This window comes from Nilaparvata lugens, chromosome 10 (assembly GCF_014356525.2).
Source record: "Nilaparvata lugens isolate BPH chromosome 10, ASM1435652v1, whole genome shotgun sequence".
Classification (NCBI taxonomy): domain Eukaryota; kingdom Metazoa; phylum Arthropoda; class Insecta; order Hemiptera; family Delphacidae; genus Nilaparvata; species Nilaparvata lugens.
The window spans coordinates 7,949,576-7,972,652 of record NC_052513.1 but is presented as its reverse complement, the minus strand read 5'-3'; the positions used below and the strand labels follow the sequence as shown (position 1 = coordinate 7,972,652).

General features: G+C 35.6%; 1 protein-coding gene across 1 annotated transcript in view; it reads left to right on the top strand.

The window, feature by feature from the left end:
• LOC111043379 (laccase-5) overlaps positions 1 to 23,077 on the top strand; it is a 113,405-nt gene that overhangs the window by 86,844 nt on the left and 3,484 nt on the right. Inside the window, exons 3-11 of the mRNA XM_022328310.2 lie at positions 890 to 1,088; positions 3,290 to 3,416; positions 9,602 to 9,812; positions 11,932 to 12,152; positions 13,489 to 13,693; positions 14,566 to 14,750; positions 16,737 to 16,932; positions 20,057 to 20,272; positions 22,593 to 22,823. Of these exons, the coding sequence (XP_022184002.2) occupies positions 890 to 1,088; positions 3,290 to 3,416; positions 9,602 to 9,812; positions 11,932 to 12,152; positions 13,489 to 13,693; positions 14,566 to 14,750; positions 16,737 to 16,932; positions 20,057 to 20,272; positions 22,593 to 22,823 (1,791 nt within the window). The remainder of the gene's footprint in view (positions 1 to 889; positions 1,089 to 3,289; positions 3,417 to 9,601; positions 9,813 to 11,931; positions 12,153 to 13,488; positions 13,694 to 14,565; positions 14,751 to 16,736; positions 16,933 to 20,056; positions 20,273 to 22,592; positions 22,824 to 23,077) is intronic.

The following is a 23,077-nucleotide window of genomic DNA, read 5'->3' as shown; positions in this document are numbered from 1 at the left end:
CACCCATAAGTCGAAAGCTCATGTGACCACCATCCTCAGGAAAAATCCATTTATGAAACGCTACCTCATTGGGCTAGAGGGAGAGAATGTATACGGTAATTGAATCTTGCGGATTTTTCTCCCACATTTAATTCGAATATACTCGTTCGTAGGCCTACACTGATTTTACACTCTTATGTATTTCTTCTATTGCTTATTTAATGTTGGACTATTTCAATAGTGATTTTCCAGTCACATGTGGCAGCTCTTCATGATATACCCTTTCAACACAGCTACGTAATTGTCTGAATTATCTTCTGTTATTTTATTTGTGCTTATTATGGGACAAATTTATTACATTCTTCTGTTACAATCAAGTAAAAGCTAATACCTTCAGCAAGGTATTCCAAGGTACCTAGAATACAATGTACTCTAGGTACATTGGGTTATTCTATTAACTGGTAGGCCTAATTCAGTAGGTAGGTTTCTGGTAGGCCTTATGGTACGACTTAGAATCATACGTTTCATACGACATTGGAGCGAAAATCGAAGGATTGTTTTATGATTACGGTACCAATTAACTTAGTTGTAGTCTAGAAATTGTGTTTCCACGAAAATATTTAAGAAAGCACTTACATTTTTATGAGACATGAGGAATGCATTTCACTACTAATGAGGTGTGATGAGGCTGATGCAGCTCCTCCTCAGGAGTTTGAAATTCAGTTCTCATTTCTTATCAAAAGTAAGAGTGTTTTTCAAATATTTACGTGGAAACCCAATCTCCAGACTACAACTCAGTTATTATGAATACATAATAAATAATTATTATTGATAAATAAATTATAAAGTGTTCCTTCATGAAAAACAACATCGATTATTAAACATTTATGATTTTTGTGTTTTGTTGTAGGTTTTGGCCCAGACATCACCGAGCCTCCGAGGTACACTCCAGCTTCGGTTCTGGACTTCGACACTCGAGGCTTGGATGAGCTGCGCAGAAATCCTCTCCTCTCCTCCCCAGAGGAGTGCGCGCGTGCCTGCAGGGAGGGTGACCCGCCAAAGACCTGCTATTACCACTTCACCGCCGAACTTTACACTGTTCTAGGAGCGTAAGTTGTACTACACATTTCTCGATATTGTAGTTTCATTCGTGTATGACAAAAATCAGAATGAGGAAAATCAACTCTTAAAATAATGTTTATTTATTCATCTATTCCATTATTCAGTACCACACAATTTCATCAAAACTATTTTACACTATTTTATTGAATGGAAACCCAAATCATTATATTGATATGCTATTATATCCTCAAAAGAAAAAAAAGGATTTGCGCAGAAAACTTTGTCTTAGATGAAGTTTTGTACAGTAGCGTGTATATAATTTCCTATAGGCGTAGGAAATTTATCTATTTCGCTATCTCCTCTGAGACCAATGTCTGCTGTGTGCAGGAGTCTTCAAAAAATTTGATAGGACTGATTTCAATTTTCATTCAATTATAGTCTGACAGAAAATTAAATTTAAATGAAATGAAATTTTTCGGAGAATATGCCAAATATTGGATTACTATTGTCTGAAAATATTAATTTAATAAATTCAATAACTAATTCATTGTATGACTGATATTTGAAGCTTGAAGTAATTGGTTTATCACTACAGTATATTGCCGTGTTTGCCTCTTCAATATATCTGGATAATATTTTCAGTAAATTACATGTTCATTTTACGTTTCATTCATTTTATTTTGGAAAAGGACACATTAGATTCCACCACGGAGCCACCACGGAAAGAGGCCATAAAGTCTTCATTTTGAAATATTTTATATTCATAATGTTATCCTGACTATCAATCATATTGACTTGAAACGGATAATCATTGGTCATTCATATTGAGAAACCATCGAGAGACAAACTTTATAGTATCGGTTAAAACCGGGAAGCTACTTCTCACCAATCATAATTTTCAATTAACATTATTCATAGATAAAAACCAAGTAACTTCACCTTCAGTCACTGAATACTTAGTAAATCTTTTCATTACTAATTAGAGAAAGGATAGCGGGAAGAGTAACTGCTATTTACTCGTACAACATACGATTTACCGGTACGCGTTAACTGAGAATTTAATTCTTTGGCAACCGACTGATATTAATGGAAAATTATGTTCCCAGTAATTCGCTGAAGTTGTCATCCAAGTTTTCTGAACCGTATTTTATGGTGTTTATCCCCTGTATATACGAGTAGACCTAAATCATGCTACTTATCATTGAGAAATATGTGAAATTATTCATGGAAAGGAAACTGATCTATAATTAAATTAGCGAGAAACGTTCAACGTATATATTAGAGTTAGAAATTTACTCTTCAAGCCCACGTGATCTATAAATCCAATAATTATTACTTTATCCATAACGTATAATTATATTGTAGACATCAGTTCACCCTGCTACTTTCTTATGAAATATGGTATTTTATGTGTCGTCATAAGTCAATGAATTCAAACACATGAATCTTATCATTGGTGAGACTGCAGAAATCCAATTGAACAGAACATTCACTTCCTAATTGATTTAAATTCTGCGTGGCCAAGCAAATACTCGGTTCAAGCACAGATAATTGGAATGGTGTTACTTTCCAATCTATTAAACTGTCTTTATGGATTTATTGAAATTGAGATTTTCATTGCAACTGAAAGTATGCAGCGAAATGATAAAACATGGTCTTAATATTGCCACTATTTGAAGAATTCCAATATTCATATCGACATGGTATATTTACTATAATATTACATGGGAAATCTACGATAATTAAAATTGAGTGCTTCACCCAGATCTCACTTTAGTATCGTATTAATATTTTAAAGATTGTACACATGGTTGACATATCACATAAGAAAGCAAGAAGTGGGAGAAGTAGTCTGAGAGAAGAATGCTATGATAAAAACAATACCAGAAGTAAAAGCGACGAAGAATTGATAGTAGAAAAAATATCACATCAAGTAATTCAAAAAATATCCCGGGAATAGAAAAGTTACACCATAGTTGACTATTCCTAAAGTTGATGTGAGGATTTTCGTCTCCACCAATCTATTGTTCGAGAGACGTTCATCGTTTCCAAATTATTAATTTTTTACTTTATCTATAAAACCAATAATTATTTACGGTAGTGTATGAATACTCTATAATGATGAATATTAGCTAAAATAACTAATATAGCCTACTAATAAACAAATCCATAAAATTAAGTTAGTTATTACTAACTCAATATGATTGAAAATTTCTAGGTTTCTTATGCCCTCAATGATTGTTTTCAGGGCCTGTCAAGTGTGTACACCAAATGCGACCAACACAGTGTGGAGTCACTGTCAGTGTGTGCTTGCTGATGGTGTGGAGAGAGGTATTTTGTCAGTCAACAGAATGATACCAGGACCCAGTATACAGGTGAGATATTGGCCCATATGAATAAAACCAGAGCAAATGCTCATGAGCAAAAGCATTGAGCATAAGGTTTTGCTCATGAACAAAAGGTAGAAGCGAAAGAATTTGCTCATTTTGATATGAATAAGCTTTACCTTATACTCTTACCTTATGCTCCTGAACTCTGGAGCAAATGCTCACGTATTTTAAAGAATTTTCATCAGCTGATTTGCTTTTTTAGCCTTAATTTGTATTTATAGCTCACGGAAGCGCTAAATATGCAAACAGGGGGCACCGCTTGTGTTTGCGTCGTCTGCTCTGTTTTCTATATTATTTTATGAATACAGTTTTTGGTTAGTTGAGTTTAGAATTTTACAATAATAGCGTGAAAAAATATCTCTATAATAATCTTCAGCATATTCTTATAATCGTCTACACTCTCATATTTTTAAATGCCTATTTCCTATTTTGTGATGGCTATCTTTATAACAGTTAGCTTTTGTATTTATTCTTTTGTAGGAATAATGGTGATATATATCATTGTTGAATCTAAAAAGAGTTTTATAGTTCTACACTATTGGTTGTGATAGTATCTGGTATAGTTTCCTCTTTCTCATACGAATTAGTTGAGCCATTTTACTATGAGCAAAAGGTGATAAGCTGCTCTAGACTAGACTCACCTTTTTTGAAGCATTTGTTTCAAAAATTAGAAAATATAGAAAAAATAATTGTTGACATTCCCGAAATAAAAAGTGCTGTGTTGAACATAAATAAGGATATTGTGGTATTGAATAATGAGGTTGCTATGCTTAAGAAACATTGTGATCGTCTTTCTAAGGAAAACAGCCAATTAAAGGTAGACGTGGATCGCTTAGAGGGATTTTCAAGACGTAACAACTTAGTGTTCTACAACATTCAAGAGGAGAACGGGGAGAACAGTAACATGTGCGAGGTCATGATCAAAGATATTATTCGGGCAAAATTGAATGTGAATATGGAGCCATACGACATAGAGCGAGCGCATAGAATTGGTCGCCGAGCTGCAAACGGTAGGCCAATTATTGTAAAGCTTTTGAATTTTAAGAAAAAGCTAGAAATCTTAAGTCAGAGGCGGAGATTCAAAGACTGTAATATCGTAGTAGAAGAGGATTTCACGGCTCGCGTCAGAGGTACACGTAGGGAACTAAAAAAATTCTTGTCGATTGCTAGGAGAGATGGAAATCACGCTGTTTTACAATACGACAAACTCATAGTCAACGGTCGCCCTTATTCGCTGGAAGAGCTGAAAAATAAATTTGAAAGTAGGAGCGGTCAGGAACTGAAAGGTGATGATGATAATCAAATAAGGGTGGATTCATGTATGAACTCTGCTTTAGTTGAAGATGGGTCTTCGGCATCGGACCAAATTATAAATGACGAGACAATTCAGGTCGTCCACGAAAGTCTTTCACAAATATCTTCAATTCAAAATGAATCTATTAGTCAATTGTCTCAGACTGCGGCATCAAGATTGAAGATGGGAGCAAAAGCGCTCATCCACGTGGAGGGGGACAACCCAGTCAAGAAACCTAATCACAATGCGCGCCCGAGGATCAACTCAGATCGTACTTCCAGGGTGCTCCGGTCTAATACGGCGGCAGCGGGGTCACAAATAAATGCGACAAAGTCCTCGAAGACCCCTGCAACAAAACCTTCTGGAATGAAAGCATGGCTAGCAGGAGGAAAAACCGTCACACCCTCCCGCCATAGCGCTACTTCGAGGAGCGGTCGGGGACTCTCACAATAGCAGACAGGGAAGACTGGAGAGAGCAGCCGTTCAGCAGTAGGCCTACTGCCAATCAGCAACGAAGCAGCTCGATCCAGAAGCGAGGAGATGGAGGTGACAGGTAGAAAAGCAAACAAAGTCAAGGTAGGATCAACAGAGAATATTTCAGAATGTTTAAAAATTCTATTTTGGAACTCTCATGGTCTTAAAAACTTTCTGAATTTAGATAAAACCCAGACGGAACAGTTCAAAAAAATTGATATAATTTGTTTGAGTGAAACCTGGTTAGTGGACTCTTCTAATTTTAAGTTTCAGTCATTTAAAGATTATATAGTTTTTAGTACACCAGCCAAGAAAGAAATAAATTCGAGAGGTAGGGCTAGTGGAGGTTTAATTATATTAATAAAAAGTAATTTAAAAGCATCCTTGATTGAGGCTAAGGACTTCATGCTTATGGTTAAAGTCAATTGTCCTGTAGGCAGTATCATTATTTGTTCAATTTACATGAAACCTGATAGAAATGCAAGTTCTGTTAATGAGCTCCAAGATTGCCTATTGAAGCATGAGTTATTGCTTTCATCTTTTCCGGTTGTGATTGGCGGCGATTTCAACTTGAGAATAGGAGAGTTGAATCAGTGCTTCGAGAGCGAGGTATTCAACAACTCAGATCTATGCGCTGATAGAATATCACGAGACGGTTTTGTTTCAAGGAATGCTCAAAAATTAGTCAGTATTATGGAGGATAATTTATTTTTTGTTTTGAATGGGAGAAGTAGAAGTGATATTCCAGGTCAATTCACTTTCAATAATACTAACGGAAGTAGTGTGATAGATTTCGTCTGGGTGAACTTAGATAGCTTTCCTTATATTTCAGATATGGAGGTTTCCGATATAGTTCTGACTTCCGATCACCTACCGCTTATTGTTTCTACTGAAATTAGTTCGGATAGGGTGATAGAGACTTTTTCAAATAAGCGTCAAACAAAGTTCTGCTGGAACGATTCATGTAAATCAGAATATAGTAGTGATTTCGTAGCGCCAAATAGATTATGTGATAATGTGGAAAATGTTCAGAATTTGGCTGACAATTTGATAAAGGGTATCATAGAAAAAGCAGATTCTCTAGGCATGATGAAAAATGTTGTAAGAGTCACCGAGTTCAGAAATAAGCCCTGGTACGATAGGCATTGTAATGAATTGAAGAGGCAGTTACGCAAAGCATACAGAAATTTTAAAAGTAGAACTCAAGATCTAAGCGCACTAAATCATTTCATGAGCTGTAAAATGTTGTACAAGAGTACAGTAGAACAGAAAAAGAAAGAATTCAATGATAATATAAGACAAAAGTTTAAAAATGTTAAAAACGCGAAAGAATTCTGGGGAACGGTACGGCTGGTCAGGGGGAAAAAGAATGCAGAATTTAACCACATTAACTTGGAGGAATGGGCGAGATTTTTTAAAGAGAAATATGAACCAACTTCTATTGGAAAGAATTGTATATTGTTCGATGTAAGACATCCACTTATCGATAAACCAGTAGATTTGTTAGAGTTAGAGAATAAACTGAGAAGGTTAAAGAATGGGAGTGCACCGGGCTTGGATATGATTTCATACGAATTTTTCAAATTTTTAGCTTTCGAAGGAAAAGAGTTGATGATTCACCTATTCAATTCAATATTAGAGACGAGTGAAATTCCAACAACTTGGTCAAGGCTTAAAATATTCTTGCTGTTTAAGAAGGGCTGTAAACTGGATCCCAAGAACTACAGAGGTATAGCGATTGCGAATTGTATCCTCAAACTTTTCACTGGCATAATAACGGACAGATTGGCACTGTGGGCGGATGAGTGCGGAATGATGGAGGAGAGTCAGTCGGGATTCCGTAAAGGTCGTTCATGCGTTGACAATATTTTTGTACTGGATACAATAGTTAAATATTATATGCAATTTAAAAAAAGGAAAGTATACGCAATTTTCATTGATTATGAATCGGCATTCGACTCCGTCCCTCATGATCGCCTTTGGCAGAAATTGAGAGCACTTGGCATAAGTAGGAGAATTATTAACATCTTTCAAAACCTGTATTGTAACTTGACTTTAGTAGTTGAAAATAGGTCCAAAGGGGTTTATTCTGAGCCAATAGCAATGACTAAAGGCGTGTTGCAGGGAGACCCTGCCAGTCCCCTCCTCTTCGCCCTCTACACATCAGGTATAGAGTCGTTTTTTAGAGAGAGAGGATTGCATGGCCTGAATCTTGACGGCGACAATGATGTGTTAATGCTGCAATACGCCGATGACATAGTCATTCTGGCTGATAGCATTTCAGACGTGCGAAATAAATTGAAATGTTTGGACCAATACAGTGCAGGAGTAGGTCTCAAGGTGAATGCTAACAAAACCAAAATACTGACTTTCCATAGAGGTCGATTAAGCAAATGCCATAAATCCAGTTTCAAGCTCGGGGAGGAGAAAATAGAAATGTGTAGCCAGTATAATTATTTAGGAGTTATATTTCAATCTTCAGGAAGATATACAGAGATGTTAAGACGATCAATAAGTAGGGCTAAAGCGGAATCAACAGTGGCGATTAATGTTTTGTCTAGAGTCAGATCAGAGAAATGGATAGAAAAGATGAAGTTGTTTGATACCGTTGTCATCCCATCCTGCCTATATGGTTCAGAGGTTTGGGGTTTGGGTTATGAAGAAGCAATAGAGAAAGCACAGTTATTCTTCTTGAAACGTCTACTGCTGCTGATCCGGTCGACGCCGAGTTGGAGTGTCAGATTGGAGACTGGTAGGCCGAAACTCAAGTTTCATGTCTTTAAAAGATGCCTGTCATGGTTGATCAAAGTTGTAAACATGGCAGAGTCTAGGTACCCTCATGTGTGTTATCGACTTCTATTAAAAACAAACTTCGAAAGTAATTGGATGTCTTATATGAAGAGGGAGTTGGAAACTGTTCAGTTTCGGGATTTATGGACGGAATATGGATTTGATGCAGTGGATCTGCTTAACAACAGAAATAGAATACTGGAAGCGTATTCGGGGAGGATGATAGAGGAGGATAGATGTAGGTCTGACAATTCTCAGATGTCTCCTTTGTATGGAATGTTCAATCCTGATTCGGTACTGGGAGAACAGCTTACTTTTCAGCTGCCAATTCGAATGATTAGATGCGTAACACAGTTGAGATTATCGGCAAAAAGTACATTCATTCAAGTTAATGGTAACAGGTATCAAGTTGAGCCACAGAGAATATGCCCCGCTTGTGAATCACACTTAGAAACAATTCTGCATTTTCTTCTTGTTTGTCCCTCTTATGAAGACCTCAGGATTCAATACATTGCGCCTCATGTTCATAACATAGTTCAAAACGTTGATAAAATAATGGTTTTATTATCTAATTTTAATGTTGAGAAAATTGAACATGTTTATCAATATACTACTAAGGCACTGGCTAGGAGGGATACTATGGTCTCTGAAATCGTAAGGGCTACATAACCAATAACGATTCTTTTCGATGGAAATATTTTAAAATGGTTTTTGTTAATTGAGTAGGTTCTTTTTATTGAAAGTGAAGTCTGTAAACTAATTGAATTAGATAAGTTAACTAAAATTGTTAAGTTTTTTGAGTTAAGTGGATTTGTTGAATGTATTAAATTTATTGGATTTGCTGATCTTGATGAATGTATTTAAGTTACTCAGTACTTTGAACAAGGAAGTTTGCAATTTGAATGAATATTCTATAGTGTATAGCCTCAGTACTTTGAACAAGGAAGTTTGCAATTTGAATGAATATTCTATAGTGTATAGCCTCAGTACTTTGAACAAGGAAGTTTGCAATTTGAATGAATATTCTATAGTGTATAGCCTCAGTACTTTGAACAAGGAAGTTTGCAATTTGAATGAATATTCTATAGTGTATAGCCTCAGTACTTTGAACAAGGAAGTTTGCAATTTGAATGAATATTCTATAGTGTATAGCCTCAGTACTTTGAACAAGGAAGTTTGCAATTTGAATGAATATTCTATAGTGTATAGCCTCAGTACTTTGAACAAGGAAGTTTGCAATTTGAATGAATATTCTATAGTGTATAGCCTCAGTACTTTGAACAAGGAAGTTTGCAATTTGAATGAATATTCTATAGTGTATAGCCTCAGTACTTTGAACAAGGAAGTTTGCAATTTGAATGAATATTCTATAGTGTATAGCCTCAGTACTTTGAACAAGGAAGTTTGCAATTTGAATGAATATTCTATAGTGTATAGCCTCAGTACTTTGAACAAGGAAGTTTGCAATTTGAATGAATATTCTATAGTGTATAGCCTCAGTACTTTGAACAAGGAAGTTTGCAATTTGAATGAATATTCTATAGTGTATAGCCTCAATACTTTGAACAAGGAAGTTTGCAATTTGAATGAATATTTGTATTGTGACGTATAGGTTTGCGAGGGAGACAAAGTGGTGATTGACGTGCACAACATGATGGACGGTCTGGAGCTGACCATTCATTGGCACGGTCTGTGGCAGCGGGGTACTCAGTACAGTGACGGAGTGCCCATGTTGACGCAGTGCCCCATTCTCTTCGGCAACACCTTCAGGTACCAATGGATCGCTGGTAATGCTGGTACACACTTCTGGCACGCGCATACAGGTATAGTGCCCCATCAATTTATTAGTTTTTTTACTTTCCTTGCCCTATTACCATAGGTAAGGAATGTATTGCTTTCCGAAAAAAGTTAAGGTACCCCAATTTCTATACGTTTCAAGGTCCCCTGAGTCCAAAAAAGTGGTTTTTGGGTATTGGTCTGTATGTGTGTGTGTGTGTGTGGTGTGTGTGTGTGTGTGGTGTGTGTGTGTGTGGTGTGTGTGTGTGTGTGTGTATGAGTGTATGTGCGTCTGTGTACACAATATCTCATCTCCCAATTAACAGAATGACTTAAAATTTGGAACTTAAGGTCCTTACAATATAAGGATCCGACACGAACAATTTCGATCAAATGCAATTCAAGATGGCGGCTAAAATGGCAAAAATTTTGTCAGAAACAGGTTTTCGCGATTTTCTCGAAAACGGCTCCAACGATTTTTATCAAATTTATACCTAGAATAGTTATTGATAAGCTCTATCAACTGCCACAAGTCCCATATCTGAAAAAAAATTCAGGAGCTCCGCCCCATGTATGCAAAGTTTGATTTTAGTTTCCCAATTATCAGGCTTCAGATACAATTTAAACAAAAAATTAGACTTGAAATGAGCGTGAAGACTAGCGTCAGAGGATCATTTTTCATAACGGCAAGGAAAGTTGTGTGAGTGCACCACACCAGATTTTTTAATTTTTGAATATAAATGCAAAATAAAAAATGTAGTTGACGTTTGACACAACCAATATTCATATAAATATCTATAGCCTACTCTATTTCTGCACACGATTGCAATTCTTCGGTGACTTTGATGACTACAACCATTTAACCCAGCAATTTAAAAAGTCCCCTGCTTCCGACGCCGTCTCCGGTTAAGTACAATGTAAAGAAATAATTCCACTTTCTATCTTATATTTAAATAATTTATTCACCTTTCTGTAACAATAAATTAATAACAATAATGGAATCGGATTGATAAAACCCGTTTAAATACTTGATACAGAAATTCACAATCAAGTGTTTTGATATGATAGTATACGATGTATCATGAAGACTTAGTGATTCTACTTTCATACTTGACTCCTATACTTATTAAGTATTCCTCTTCCAATGCAAATCCTTTGGAGTTTCTACTTTATTGACAGTGTCTGTTCCATTCTTCAGACCTACTCCGTTCCAGTAAAACGATATATGACCTAGTTTTCACCTGAAACAATAAAATAATATCTTTATTTTCAATCAATCAATCTCTTCATTCGAGACATACAATGTTATTTTGTACATGAATGTGTCACATTTGTATTGAATAACAATTATAGTATGAAAGCATATACGATAACAAAGAAAGAAACACAACACAAAATAGGTTGCATAGAAGATATCATGAAATATATTTTTTTCCAGTTTGAAGGGATCAACTTCAATGTTGATAGCCATGACTGACTCAAGTGATGAGACAAGTGTTAACTTTAGTGTTTTATTGTATCCACGGTCGGCCTAACACGTTCCTTTATACGTGACCCCTATAGGAAGAGAACTCTATTCTAATCACAACTCTGAGTTGAGAGATCTCTTATGGTTTAAGAACTTAGAGCCTTCCTCTTATAATCAGTGCTACCTGCACTGTTTTTTAGCTCAATGCATCAAGAGTGGTGATTTCACAGGATCATCAATCAAACAATCAAATATTTATTTAATTATCATTGCATTTAAGGCCTATACAATATATTTATACAAATATCATATATTGTGGTTGATTTTCGACGGTGATTGTAAAGTGATGGCTGGATGATGTGACGGAGGCCAGCGCATCATGGGTGGGAAAGGATGGAAAGCTAGGGTGAAGGATAGAGATTGGTGGAGAGGCTTGGTGATGGAGGCCAAAGTTTATTATGAACTGTAGCACCGAATAGGTAGAGAGATAAAGGTAGGTTGTATAGTGTTGCTTCCACAGTGTCTGAGTATTATGTATCGAAGTATGACAATCGTAAGGCCCATTGATGACTTAAATGATATATATTCAGGCGAGGTGGAACTTCCGCCAGGAACTCCCCACTAATAAAAGCCATAAGAATATAATAATAATTACGGTATTATTATGTATCGATGACTGATGTTTGACAATTTTGCAGGTCTTCAGAAGATCGACGGTATCTACGGAAGCATCGTGGTGCGTCAGCCTCCATCAGCTGACCCCAACAGCCACCTCTACGACTATGACCTGACCACCCACGTCATGCTGCTCTCTGATTGGCTGCACGAGGACGCCATGGAGCGATTCCCCGGACGACTTGCCGCCAACACTGGTCAGGACCCCGAGAATTTGCTCATCAACGGAAAGGGACAGTTCCAGGTAAATTATAATAATTATAGTATATTGTAATTTTAAATAAAAAAATATTTATTCAATGACAGGTACATTATAGAATAACAATAATCAAATGAAATATTGAATTCAACAAAAATGCGTCGTGTACAGTCAATGAATACAATACTGCTTGCTAAAGAATGAACTTTGTCTGCACAGGAGCATATCTCATAATTGAAGTATATTCTCTACTTGGTATTGCGATCTAGTCTATTGCTACTTTAAGCCAACAACCTATAACTAAAAACTTCCAAATAAAACTTCGAAATACATATTCGAAAAAATATGTATATTATCGTAACTGTATAATTATTACATTAAATATCCAATCTATTATCGTATACACACATTTTCACTATTACACTGCTCTGCCTATTTCAATTAAATATAAAATTGAGTAAATAGGCTAAATACATATTTAATATTGAATTGAGTGATTTTAATATTAAATTCTTGTTTTTCGATGAGATTGGGCTGATGATATAAATTTGAAACTTATTAAAATGTATGAATTCAGGGCTACTTTATTGTATTATAAACTAGAATTATAGTACCCTTTGAAATTAATAAAATAATAGAATGAGAATACAAATTATAATTTATATTATTCTTAATATTATTATTCCATTAAAAATTTCAATAAATACTATACATAGAAAAATGTATATGTTTCCTCAATATGCTTCAACTGTTAAACAGTAGGCCTATGTATGATTTATTGTACATTCTTCAAGCTGAATATCACAATAATAATAATTTCAAGTTTTTGTAGGAATTAGCTTATTTTTAGATATTGGAATTTGTATAGAAATTTGCTTAACAAAACTTATTAGATAGTTTAAAATACAAAAATGAAATTGTTTTATTTAGGGACAATTTATTTTAAATATATTGCATATATGATTTAGTATAGCCACAAAAGAAGGAACAGGATGTGTTTAATGTTTTCATGTGTAATATGTTTTTTTTACTCCGTGTTATAGCCTAATGCATATAGCGGATGAAAGTTCAGAGTATATAGCATATGAATTGAATCAATCAATAAATAGATGTGGAAATACCTCTCTTATGAAAAATAAGCAGTTTCAATAACTGATGGATATTTATCGACATTGATTTCTTCTGGAAGAGTCTTTCAAGGATTCTGGATGAATTTGAACAAGAAAATTGGAATGCATTTTTTTTGAAATGTATGAATTCAGAGCTACTTATTTTTATCTATAAAATTCTAGTACCCTTTTTTGTATTATTAATCCATTATTTTATTAATTAACAAAAGGTACTATAATTCTATATTATAAATGTATTTTTTGATTTGCAGGACCCCAACACCGGCTACAGAACAAACACACCCCTGGAGACCTTCACAATCACCCCAGGCCGCCGCTACAGGTTCAGAGTAATCAACTCGCTCGCATCAGTCTGCCCTGCTCAACTCACCATCCAAGGCCATCCTCTCATTCTCATCGCCACTGACGGTGAACCCGTTCATCCCGTTGTTGTCAACACTATCATCTCGTTCTCAGGTCAGTTACATGCGAAAACTCCAATCTTTAGATTTAAGAACCTCCAGTCGCGGTCTCACAAGTTGATCCCTAGACAGATTTACCCTTTTCACAGCATCAAGACGCTGCTATGCATATGAATAACATTAGTCAACCAGCTGCGTTGTTGTCAGCTCTTCGATTCAACTAGCCTAGAAAGTCGTAATTTACAATTAGGAATACAAAATTCATTCATGACCAGTTGGCTTCCTTCAACTTCCACACGCCCCGTAACCGAACTTATGTAAACTTGTGTAATTTTAGAACAACCACGTGTTATCAGCTTTAAAATTGCAATATAAAAGAATCTAATGACAAATTGTACCGATGAGGTATCTTGTATGTTCTTGGATGTATCGATCATAATGAACTAATGCAGTTTGGAATTAGGAATCAACTCAAATTAAGCAGCATTAACAGGCTTTATTCTCGATGCTAATTTTTGAGAACGTTGTCCAAATAAGCTCAAGCTCAGGCTCTAGGCTTAATTTTGAGTTTTTTTCCTGACTTCTTGTTTGGATGATTTGTAGTTGACATCGAGTCATCTCTAACTTTGTGCTATCAATTCGAGGATTTTGTCCACCTCATACCACATAATTTTGTAATAATTAATGATGACGCAAGACATAAGATCTAAATTATCTCAATATGTTTTTATTTGAATAGATTGGACAATTTTTATAATAAATATTATAATCAGCGAATGTTATTAACGGAGACATGAAATTGATGTGAGAACATTTAAACAACTATTGAAATTCTAAGTCGAAATTGGAATTCATTCGCACAAATAATATCCACGACCATATTAAAATTCGTCATTCAAAAACTGATTCATTCAAATTGAATTGCAGGTGAAAGATACGACTTTGTGATCAACGCCGAGCAGCCAGTAGGTGCTTACTGGATCCAGGCGAGAGGTCTGGGAGAGTGCGGCAACAAGAGAGTACAACAGCTGGCAATTCTGCGTTACGCTAGGGGACCTTACCAGCCAACCTCTCAGGCGCCAACTTACGATGTCGGTCTACCACAGGGAGTTGTGAGTGACAGTCAAAATATTCATAATTAATTTGATTATTCATTTTAATATTAAAATTCTCCCATTGCAGAAATGATATTATGATATGTTCCTATCATATGTTCTCCCATGTACATTATGATATTGATCTGAGGATGATTAAGATGACAACGAAGACGATATTCCTATTCATTCAAACAAGCAGAGTGAAATTTCATCGGGAGTGTAATAATAGACTGAACTTAGAACAATTCTCCCACAAGTGTGTAATGAGATGAATGAAAATATTGTTACTTTCTTCTTTTGAGTCGGAATAAATTCATCGACTCTTATCTATAGAACCGTGAACTCATGAGTTTTGACTGGACCTGAAACAATTCTCCCACAAATGGGTAATGAGTTGAATGGAAATATTGTTAACCTTTTTTCTTTTGAGTCGAAATAAATTCATCGATTCTTGTCTATAGAACCGTGAACTCATGAGTTTTGACTGGATCTGAAACAATTTTCCTACAAATGGGTAATGAGAGAATGGAAATATTTTTAACCTTTTTTCTTTAGAGTCTGAATAAATTTATTGATTCTTGTCTATAGAACCGTGAACTCATGAGTTTTGCCATGACTATTGACTATTGAAACTGGAATGAAACTGCTTTTATTATGAAATATAGATCATAACATGGTGAACAATTGATTTATTATTCAAATTGTTAATTTTTATTGCAACTATGATTTATTGAATTTTTATTCCTAGGGGATGCGACATGATAATAATAAGTCATTAGATAGATAGCAGATTTACGTTATCACTAGCCGTCAGGCTCGCTTCGCTCGCCATATCCGTCTAGCCAGGGTGCTCCGCCCCCTGGACCCCCGACTGGATCGTCCAAGAATGAGATCAGCAGGCTCGCTTCGCTCGCCTGCATTTTTCATTTGAGCATTTTTATCATATATGTTAGGACGATCCAGACGGAGGTCCAGACTAAACGTCTGGCTAAACGGATATGGCGAGCGAAGCGAGCCTGACGGCTAGTAATATAATATTCCCAGGAATAGCTCTGATTAAAGTAGCAGTGCCCAATCAATTTTTCCGCGATAAATGCATTTCAATCTTCAACTTGGTGCCAACCTAACAAAGTCAACTCAACTTAATGCCAACCTGACAAAATTATTAATTCAGTTACCAGTTAACAACTGTTTCGAAGAGGTACTCTCTCTAGATTATAGTTCCATATTAACATATGGTATGGACACTTTTCAATTATAAATTAAGAGAATAAGAAGAACATACATGCTAAAAGACGAACTTTAAATCCTTAAAAACCACCCTTAGAGTTAAAATATTGCCAAAAGATTTCTTAGTGCGCCTCTAAAGGGCCAACTGAGCATACCTACCAAATTTGAACGTTTTTGGTCCGGTAGATTTTTAGTTCTGCGAGTGAGTGAGTGAGTGAGTGAGTGAGTCAGTCAGTCAGTCAGTTAGTCAGCCAGTGAGTGAGTGCCATTTCGCTTTTATATAATTATATAGATTAGGGTGTGATCACATTGGATGTATATATGTGCAAGTGCACATCGGATCATGCATGAGCTGAAAAAGAAAATTTGAAAAGCGCATTGAAAAACGTTGTGACTTGTATGTAGCAGCTAACACTGAATGCAAGTGAAACGCGCCTGTTTTACGTTCCCGTTTAGTGTAAGTGTTCCTATTGTTCTTCCCAGATTTTGTTTCTGATCAGTCATGTATAACCAAGCTTGCACTTGCACTTATTCACATTGATACCATCAGATTCCATCAAGTAAGTTCTTCCTATATAAGCCATTTTTTCTACTTAAGTTAATAACTTAGGTAGAAAAATTATTTAATAGTTGAATTATTTAATTTAATTATTTTTTTTTATTTAATTTAATAATTTAATTTATTTATTTACTTAATTTTTGCTACTTAAGTTAAATACTTAGGTTATTAAATTTCATATTAAGGAATGAATCTATCCATGTTTTCTTAAGGTTTTGAACCCACTGGACGCCATTTGCAACAAGCCACGAACAGACGCCGTTTGTGTGAACCAGCTGAAGAACGCGAAGCAGGTGGACGAGGGAATCCTGCAGAAGAGACCCGACGTCAAGATCTTCTTGCCATTCAGGTTCCTCTTCTACCGTCCCGAAGAACTCTTCCAGGCTCATCAGTACAACAGATTTTTGGGTAATTGGAGGTTTACTGATTCTATGAAAACTAAAGCACTTCTATTACTTTCAAAATTTGAGATTTTCTTTTAGACTTTGCAGTGTTCCATTCACTTCCCTATCTACGTTTTCTCCCCAAGTTGTGGTGTTTCTTTGATTTTTTTCCAATTTCATATATTTTATCCTGGAATTGTTTGGAAGGTTCTTCACTTTTTTAATTTTTTAAAAACCTTTTCATTTCAATTCGTAGCCTTCTCTTAACTTTTTCATTTTCCAACTCTTAAATTTGATCCATTTGAGGTTTTTTATTATTATCAATTTGCAGTCTTTCCTTAATCTTTCTATTTATTATAATTAGTATTTTATATATTTATCTTTCTAATTTCAACCTTCAGTATTTTCACGATTTTTCTATTCTATCAGATTCTCCTGTAGCCGATTTGTTCTTATTCTTGAAAGTGTATTATTCCAATTTGCATTCTATCCTTGATCTCTCAATTTTTTGTTATTCTCAATTCTTGAATGTGTTTGTTTCCAAACTATTTTTTACTTCTTTCATTCTTTTTAATGTTTTTATTCAAATCTGCCAACTATTCCTCAACTATTTATTTTCTTTTATTTTCGTTCATTCTTTTTTCAATCATCCATTCTCCTCAATAGATAGATAGATAGATAGATAGATAATTATAGATATAGAAATCGATATACAGGGTGATTCATAATTATGGTAAAATATTTTAATACGTGATAGTAGAGGTAAAAATAAGAAAAAAAGTTCATATAAACATATATCCATATAAACGCTTCATTAGCGAGCTATACAGGGTGAAAGATTTCGCCCGGAATTCAGTTCCTCTGGTGAAATACACCGATGCTGAATTCTTTGGGGACTAGTTTTTGAAAAACTTATGCTGGAAATATATGGAATAATATCTGAAAAATTGAATAAAACTAGTCTGGAAGCTGTAGTGTGAGTAGTTTTTGAGAAAAAAGTTGAAATATGCAAAAAATCTAATTAGAAAAACACAGAATTCTACGTTTGATGCCCAATAACTTTATTTAATGACCAGTAAACAAATAATTTTTCGCAATAAAATTGTAGAGAATTTAATTCTGAAAAGAATTATGTAAGCTGTGTGAACTAAATTCGAATAAAAGTTGAATAAAATGTATTCTTATGTAGTACATTACACCACAAAAATTTGCTGTTTTATGAGGAGAGAACTAATAACTCATAGGTTGTAGCTGATTGCAAATATAAAATTCGGTTTTTTGTAAAAAGTTTTTTTTATATGAAAGTAGCATATCTAAATGACATTAATCTTATACCAAAAGACTAGTAGATTATGCCATTAAGCCTGGGAGGAAGCTCGAACAGAAGTAGATGATCTCCTGTGATTTCTGCCCAAATGTTTACTGAAAACTGATGTTGTGGAAGATTAGGATTGATGGCATGAGGATTCTCAGCTGCCCAAATATATTGGTTGTGGACGTTAACGATAGCTGTTCTTGTAAAGTGTGCCTCGTCGGTAAATAAAACGGTTGTTAAAAAGTTTGGGTAAACAAGTTTTACTAAAAACCATCGGCAAATACCAGCACGGGGAATACAGTCTCGTGGCAATAGAGTATGAACTTTCTGGAGGTGGTATGGATGTAATTGTTGCTATTTTAGTATCCTCCAAATAATAGATTGATTGACATTAAACTGCACTGACAATTCTCTTGTGCTCTTCTCTGGATGTTCATAAATTTCATTAAGAACTTGTTTTTCTAACTCAACAGTCATAGTAGATCGGGGTCTGCCTGCATAAATGTGCTCTTTGGATATCAAAGAATCTGTTTCAGACAGACGTTGATGAATAGTGGAAAAAACCTTGAACTTAGACATACTAGGTTAGGAAAGTTCTCTTGATACAAACGTCTTGCTTCAGTACTATTACAGTAGTGTCCCATTCCATACATTAAATGCATGTCAGCTAATTCGGAGTATGAATAATGTCTAAGATTACCTGCCATTTTTTAAAAAGTTAACACTTAACACAAAAGCAAAGTGGAATGGTTACAAATAACTGGTTAATAGATTAAACAAAAAACACAGCGCGGTTACAGTAGGCCTAACTTACAGTTTGTTTTTTTTTGTTCAACAGTGAGCTAAAATATTTCTGAAAATAATTTTTAGTTGATAATTTCTTTTAAATATCTTCTTATTTAAAACATAATGAATCAGCTGTTATTAAAATCCATGTTTTATTTGCAATCAGCTACAACCTATGAGTTATTAGTTCTCTCCTCATAAAACAGCAAATTTTTGTGGTGTAATGTACTACATAAGAATACATTTCATCCAACTTTTATTTGAATTTAGTTCACACAGCTTACATAATTCTTTTCAGAATTAAATTCTCTATAATTTTCATTGCGAAAAATTATTTGTTTACTGATCATTAAAGAAAGTTATTGGGCATCAAACGTAGAAGTCTGTGTTTTTCTACTTAGATTTTTTGCATATTTCAACTTTTTTCTCAAAAACTACTCACACTACAGCTTCTAGACTAGTTTTATTCAATTTTTCAGATATTTTTCCATATATTTCCAGCATAAGTTTTTCAAAAACTAGTCCCCAAACAATTCAGCATCGGTGTATTTCACCAGAGGAACTGAATTCCGGGCGAAATCTTTCACCCTGTATAGCTCGCTAATTAAGCGTTTATGGATATATGTTTGTATGAACTTTTTTTCTTATTTTTACCTCTACTATCACGTATTAAAATATTTTACCATAATTATGAATCACTCTGTATATTCTCCTCAACATTGTTTCTCTTCTACCAATTTTCTTTATTCTCAAGTTTTTCTATTTTCAAACATTCAAAACATTCCAAACAGCGTTACTTAATGTTTCTCTTTTACTTTTTCACATTCGGAAACATTGTTCTTATCTCAACTTACTCCTTCACTCTTAGTTTCACTACACTGTGAATGTTATAATTCCAAACAGCAGTTGACTTAATTGGTTCTCTCTCACTATTTCCCGTCCAAGAACATTTTTCCAATCTCAACTTTCTCCATTAGTCTTCATTTTACAACACATTCTTCCTTCATTTATTCCATCCTGAAACGTAGTGTTCTATTTGCTTTGACAGTGGCACCAGGCGGCGGCGACCACGTGATCAGTTTGGTGGACGAGATCTCGTTCACGTTCCCGCCTTCGCCACCCCTCAGCCAGGTGGAGAACATCCCGCCAGAGCAATTCTGCAACGGAGACAACAAGCCGGCCAACTGCGGCCGCAACTGCATGTGCACACACAAGGTCGACATTCCCCTCAACGCCGTCGTCGAGGTCGTGCTAGTCGATGAAGGTACAGTAATTCAATTGTTGCTGAATTGATAAATTATTATTCATTAATTTATAAATTTTATGATACAAATAACATTTATCCAGTAAATAATTCGAGAAGGATCAACAGGCTTAGGCCCGCCGCAAAGTAGAACCACGCTAATCCACGAAAAGCAACCCACGCCGTGGCATGTTTTGCAAACCATTGCTAGGCTTCTCCAGACATCTGCGTAATCCTATTATATTAAGCGAGCAATTTCTGTTTATATTTTTGTATTTTTATATTTGGTTATTTATGTTCAACGGATCTCGAAAACGGCTTTAACAATTTTCACGAAATTTGGAACATAGTAGGTTTATGATATAAAAATTCGATTGCACTAGGTCTCATCCTTGGGAAAACTCGCTGAACGACATTAAAAGGATAATTCATGCTTGGCTGACACAGCTGAGACTTTCGTCGTCTGTGGATAGTAAAAAGTGAGCGAGTGATTTTGTAGAAAATCAAAATATCGCATCCCCGACATTCATAAGCTGTAAAATATAAACACGATCATTTTAGAGAATTGTGATCTGTTTATCAATAAATAAAAATAACGAGCGAAGATCGGTGCCCCGATATTGATAATAATACATACACTGAATAATCCACTGATTGATTATGAGCTGATTGATTATGAATAATTGTATAGCAGTGGTTTACAAACATCCCACGGCGTGGGTTGCTTTTCGTGGATTAGCGTGGGTCTACCTTTGCGGCGGGCCTTAGTGCTGGTTGCAAAAAAGCCAGTTAAATTTCAACTGTGATTAATTCCACGAGGACCAATTAGTGAAGCCGTCTTTTATAAAAAACCTCATCTGATTGGTTCTCGTAGAATTAATCACGGTTAAAATTTAACCGGCTTTTGTGCGACCGGGCCTCAGTCTAAGTCTGTTTCTTTTCCGAGTTTTGAAAGAAGTGGGATCAGCATAAATATTTACATATTACTTCCGTAGGGTCCAGTCATTAGGTGGACAATTTCATATCTTATTATTATTTAACGGAAATCCAAGTTAAATGCTGTAATTCACCCCGAAGACTTCTGCTACTGCAAGTATTGACAACAGGGTAAACAGCTAGATGGAAATTCGATGAGCGCTACTATTCAAAAATTATTTGTCAGCCCGGGAAAGGGTAAGGGTAAGTATTCCTGACCAGCAATTAGGAGGTGCTGGGTTCGGTTCCCGGGCTGACAAATAATTTTTGAATAGTAGCGCTCATCGAATTTCCATCTAGCTGTTTACCCTGTTGTCAATATTTGCAGTGCAGAAGTCTTCGGTGTGAATTACAGCATTTAATTTGGATTTTCGTTTAATGATAATAATTAATTCATTAGCATTTGAATAATTGCAATATCTCAGTAATTTCCATCAATTTCATACCTACTTCAGTGAGGCCATTGGGTGACATCATAGAGGAAAGATACCGTTAATTATGCATCATTTATCTGTGGTGACACTTGTGCGTGAGTAATGGGAAGGATGATGATGTGAGATGAGTGGAACCTGCAGCATTACATGGGTTCCGAACCAGCGGGAAGTGATCTTGTAGCTTTCAACGGTCAGCTGACTTCAAGCTGTTCCCAACAAGATTAAATGACTTGTCCGAACCAATGTACCAAGGTAAGTGATCTCAACAGTACGATTGGATAGGGCTCTTAGGCCCGCCGCAAAGTAGACCCACGCTAATCCACGAAAAGCAGCCCAGCCTTGGGATGTTTTGTAAACCATTGCTCCAGACATCTGATAATAATACATACAATGAATAATTCACTTGTCAGCTGATTGATTATGAATAATTCTACTAAGCAACCCACTGCTGGATACACGACAAGGCCATCTATACATATCTGCATGCGCAGGTAACGTTTTCGTTGAATATTTCCGTTTTCTGTGATCACTGAGCAGTTACGGTGACTGATCGTGAAGCATATACGCATGTGAATTGTTTTTGTTTATTATAGAAAATCTTCAAAACACTTTGAATAATACCAGCATATTCCCATTTGTAAGTATAAGCCTGACTTCCCAACCTACCCTTTTCCTTCATCAATAAACATGTTTCCTTTCAGGTTATGTTACCGTTGCCAAGTATTTTGTAATAACGGTGGCCGTTTCCGATCAGAAGTCCGTATGTTAGGTCACGATGATCTACTGTTCACAAAATCAAATCAAAGTCATCACTTTTGAAAAGTTTTTCATTACAGTGAATAATTGCCACACAAAATTCACACATCCAATAATGTGTTCTTTCCAGCTGTAAGTTTGATTCCGAATCAAACTAATTAAATTGAATTTTTCAGTACAACAACCGAATCTGAGCCATCCGTTCCATCTGCACGGCTACGCTTTCAACGTGATTGGTATGGGCCGATCACCGGACACCAACGTCAAGAAGATCAACCTGAAGCACGCACTCGACCTGGACAGGAGAGGTCTGCTCAACCGTCAGTTCAACCTGCCTCCCTCCAAGGACACCATTGCCGTGCCCAACAACGGATACGTCGTCTTCAGATTTAGGGCTGACAATCCAGGTGAGACTTACAACTCAATCAAATCTGTGATCTTGAATTATTTCATGAAATTATTCTTCTCCATAAACAAGTGTTATTGGATGAGCATGTTAAACTGTCGGTCCCGGCTGATATAGTTGTGAAGCCCATTGACGGCTAGGTAGGACATTCCCGTACGGAACTCTCCACCAACAAAAAACTATACAAATTCAATTTTTAGTTCTTATTTACTTCATACAATGAAGAAATATAATTTTGAATTTTGGGATTTTCTA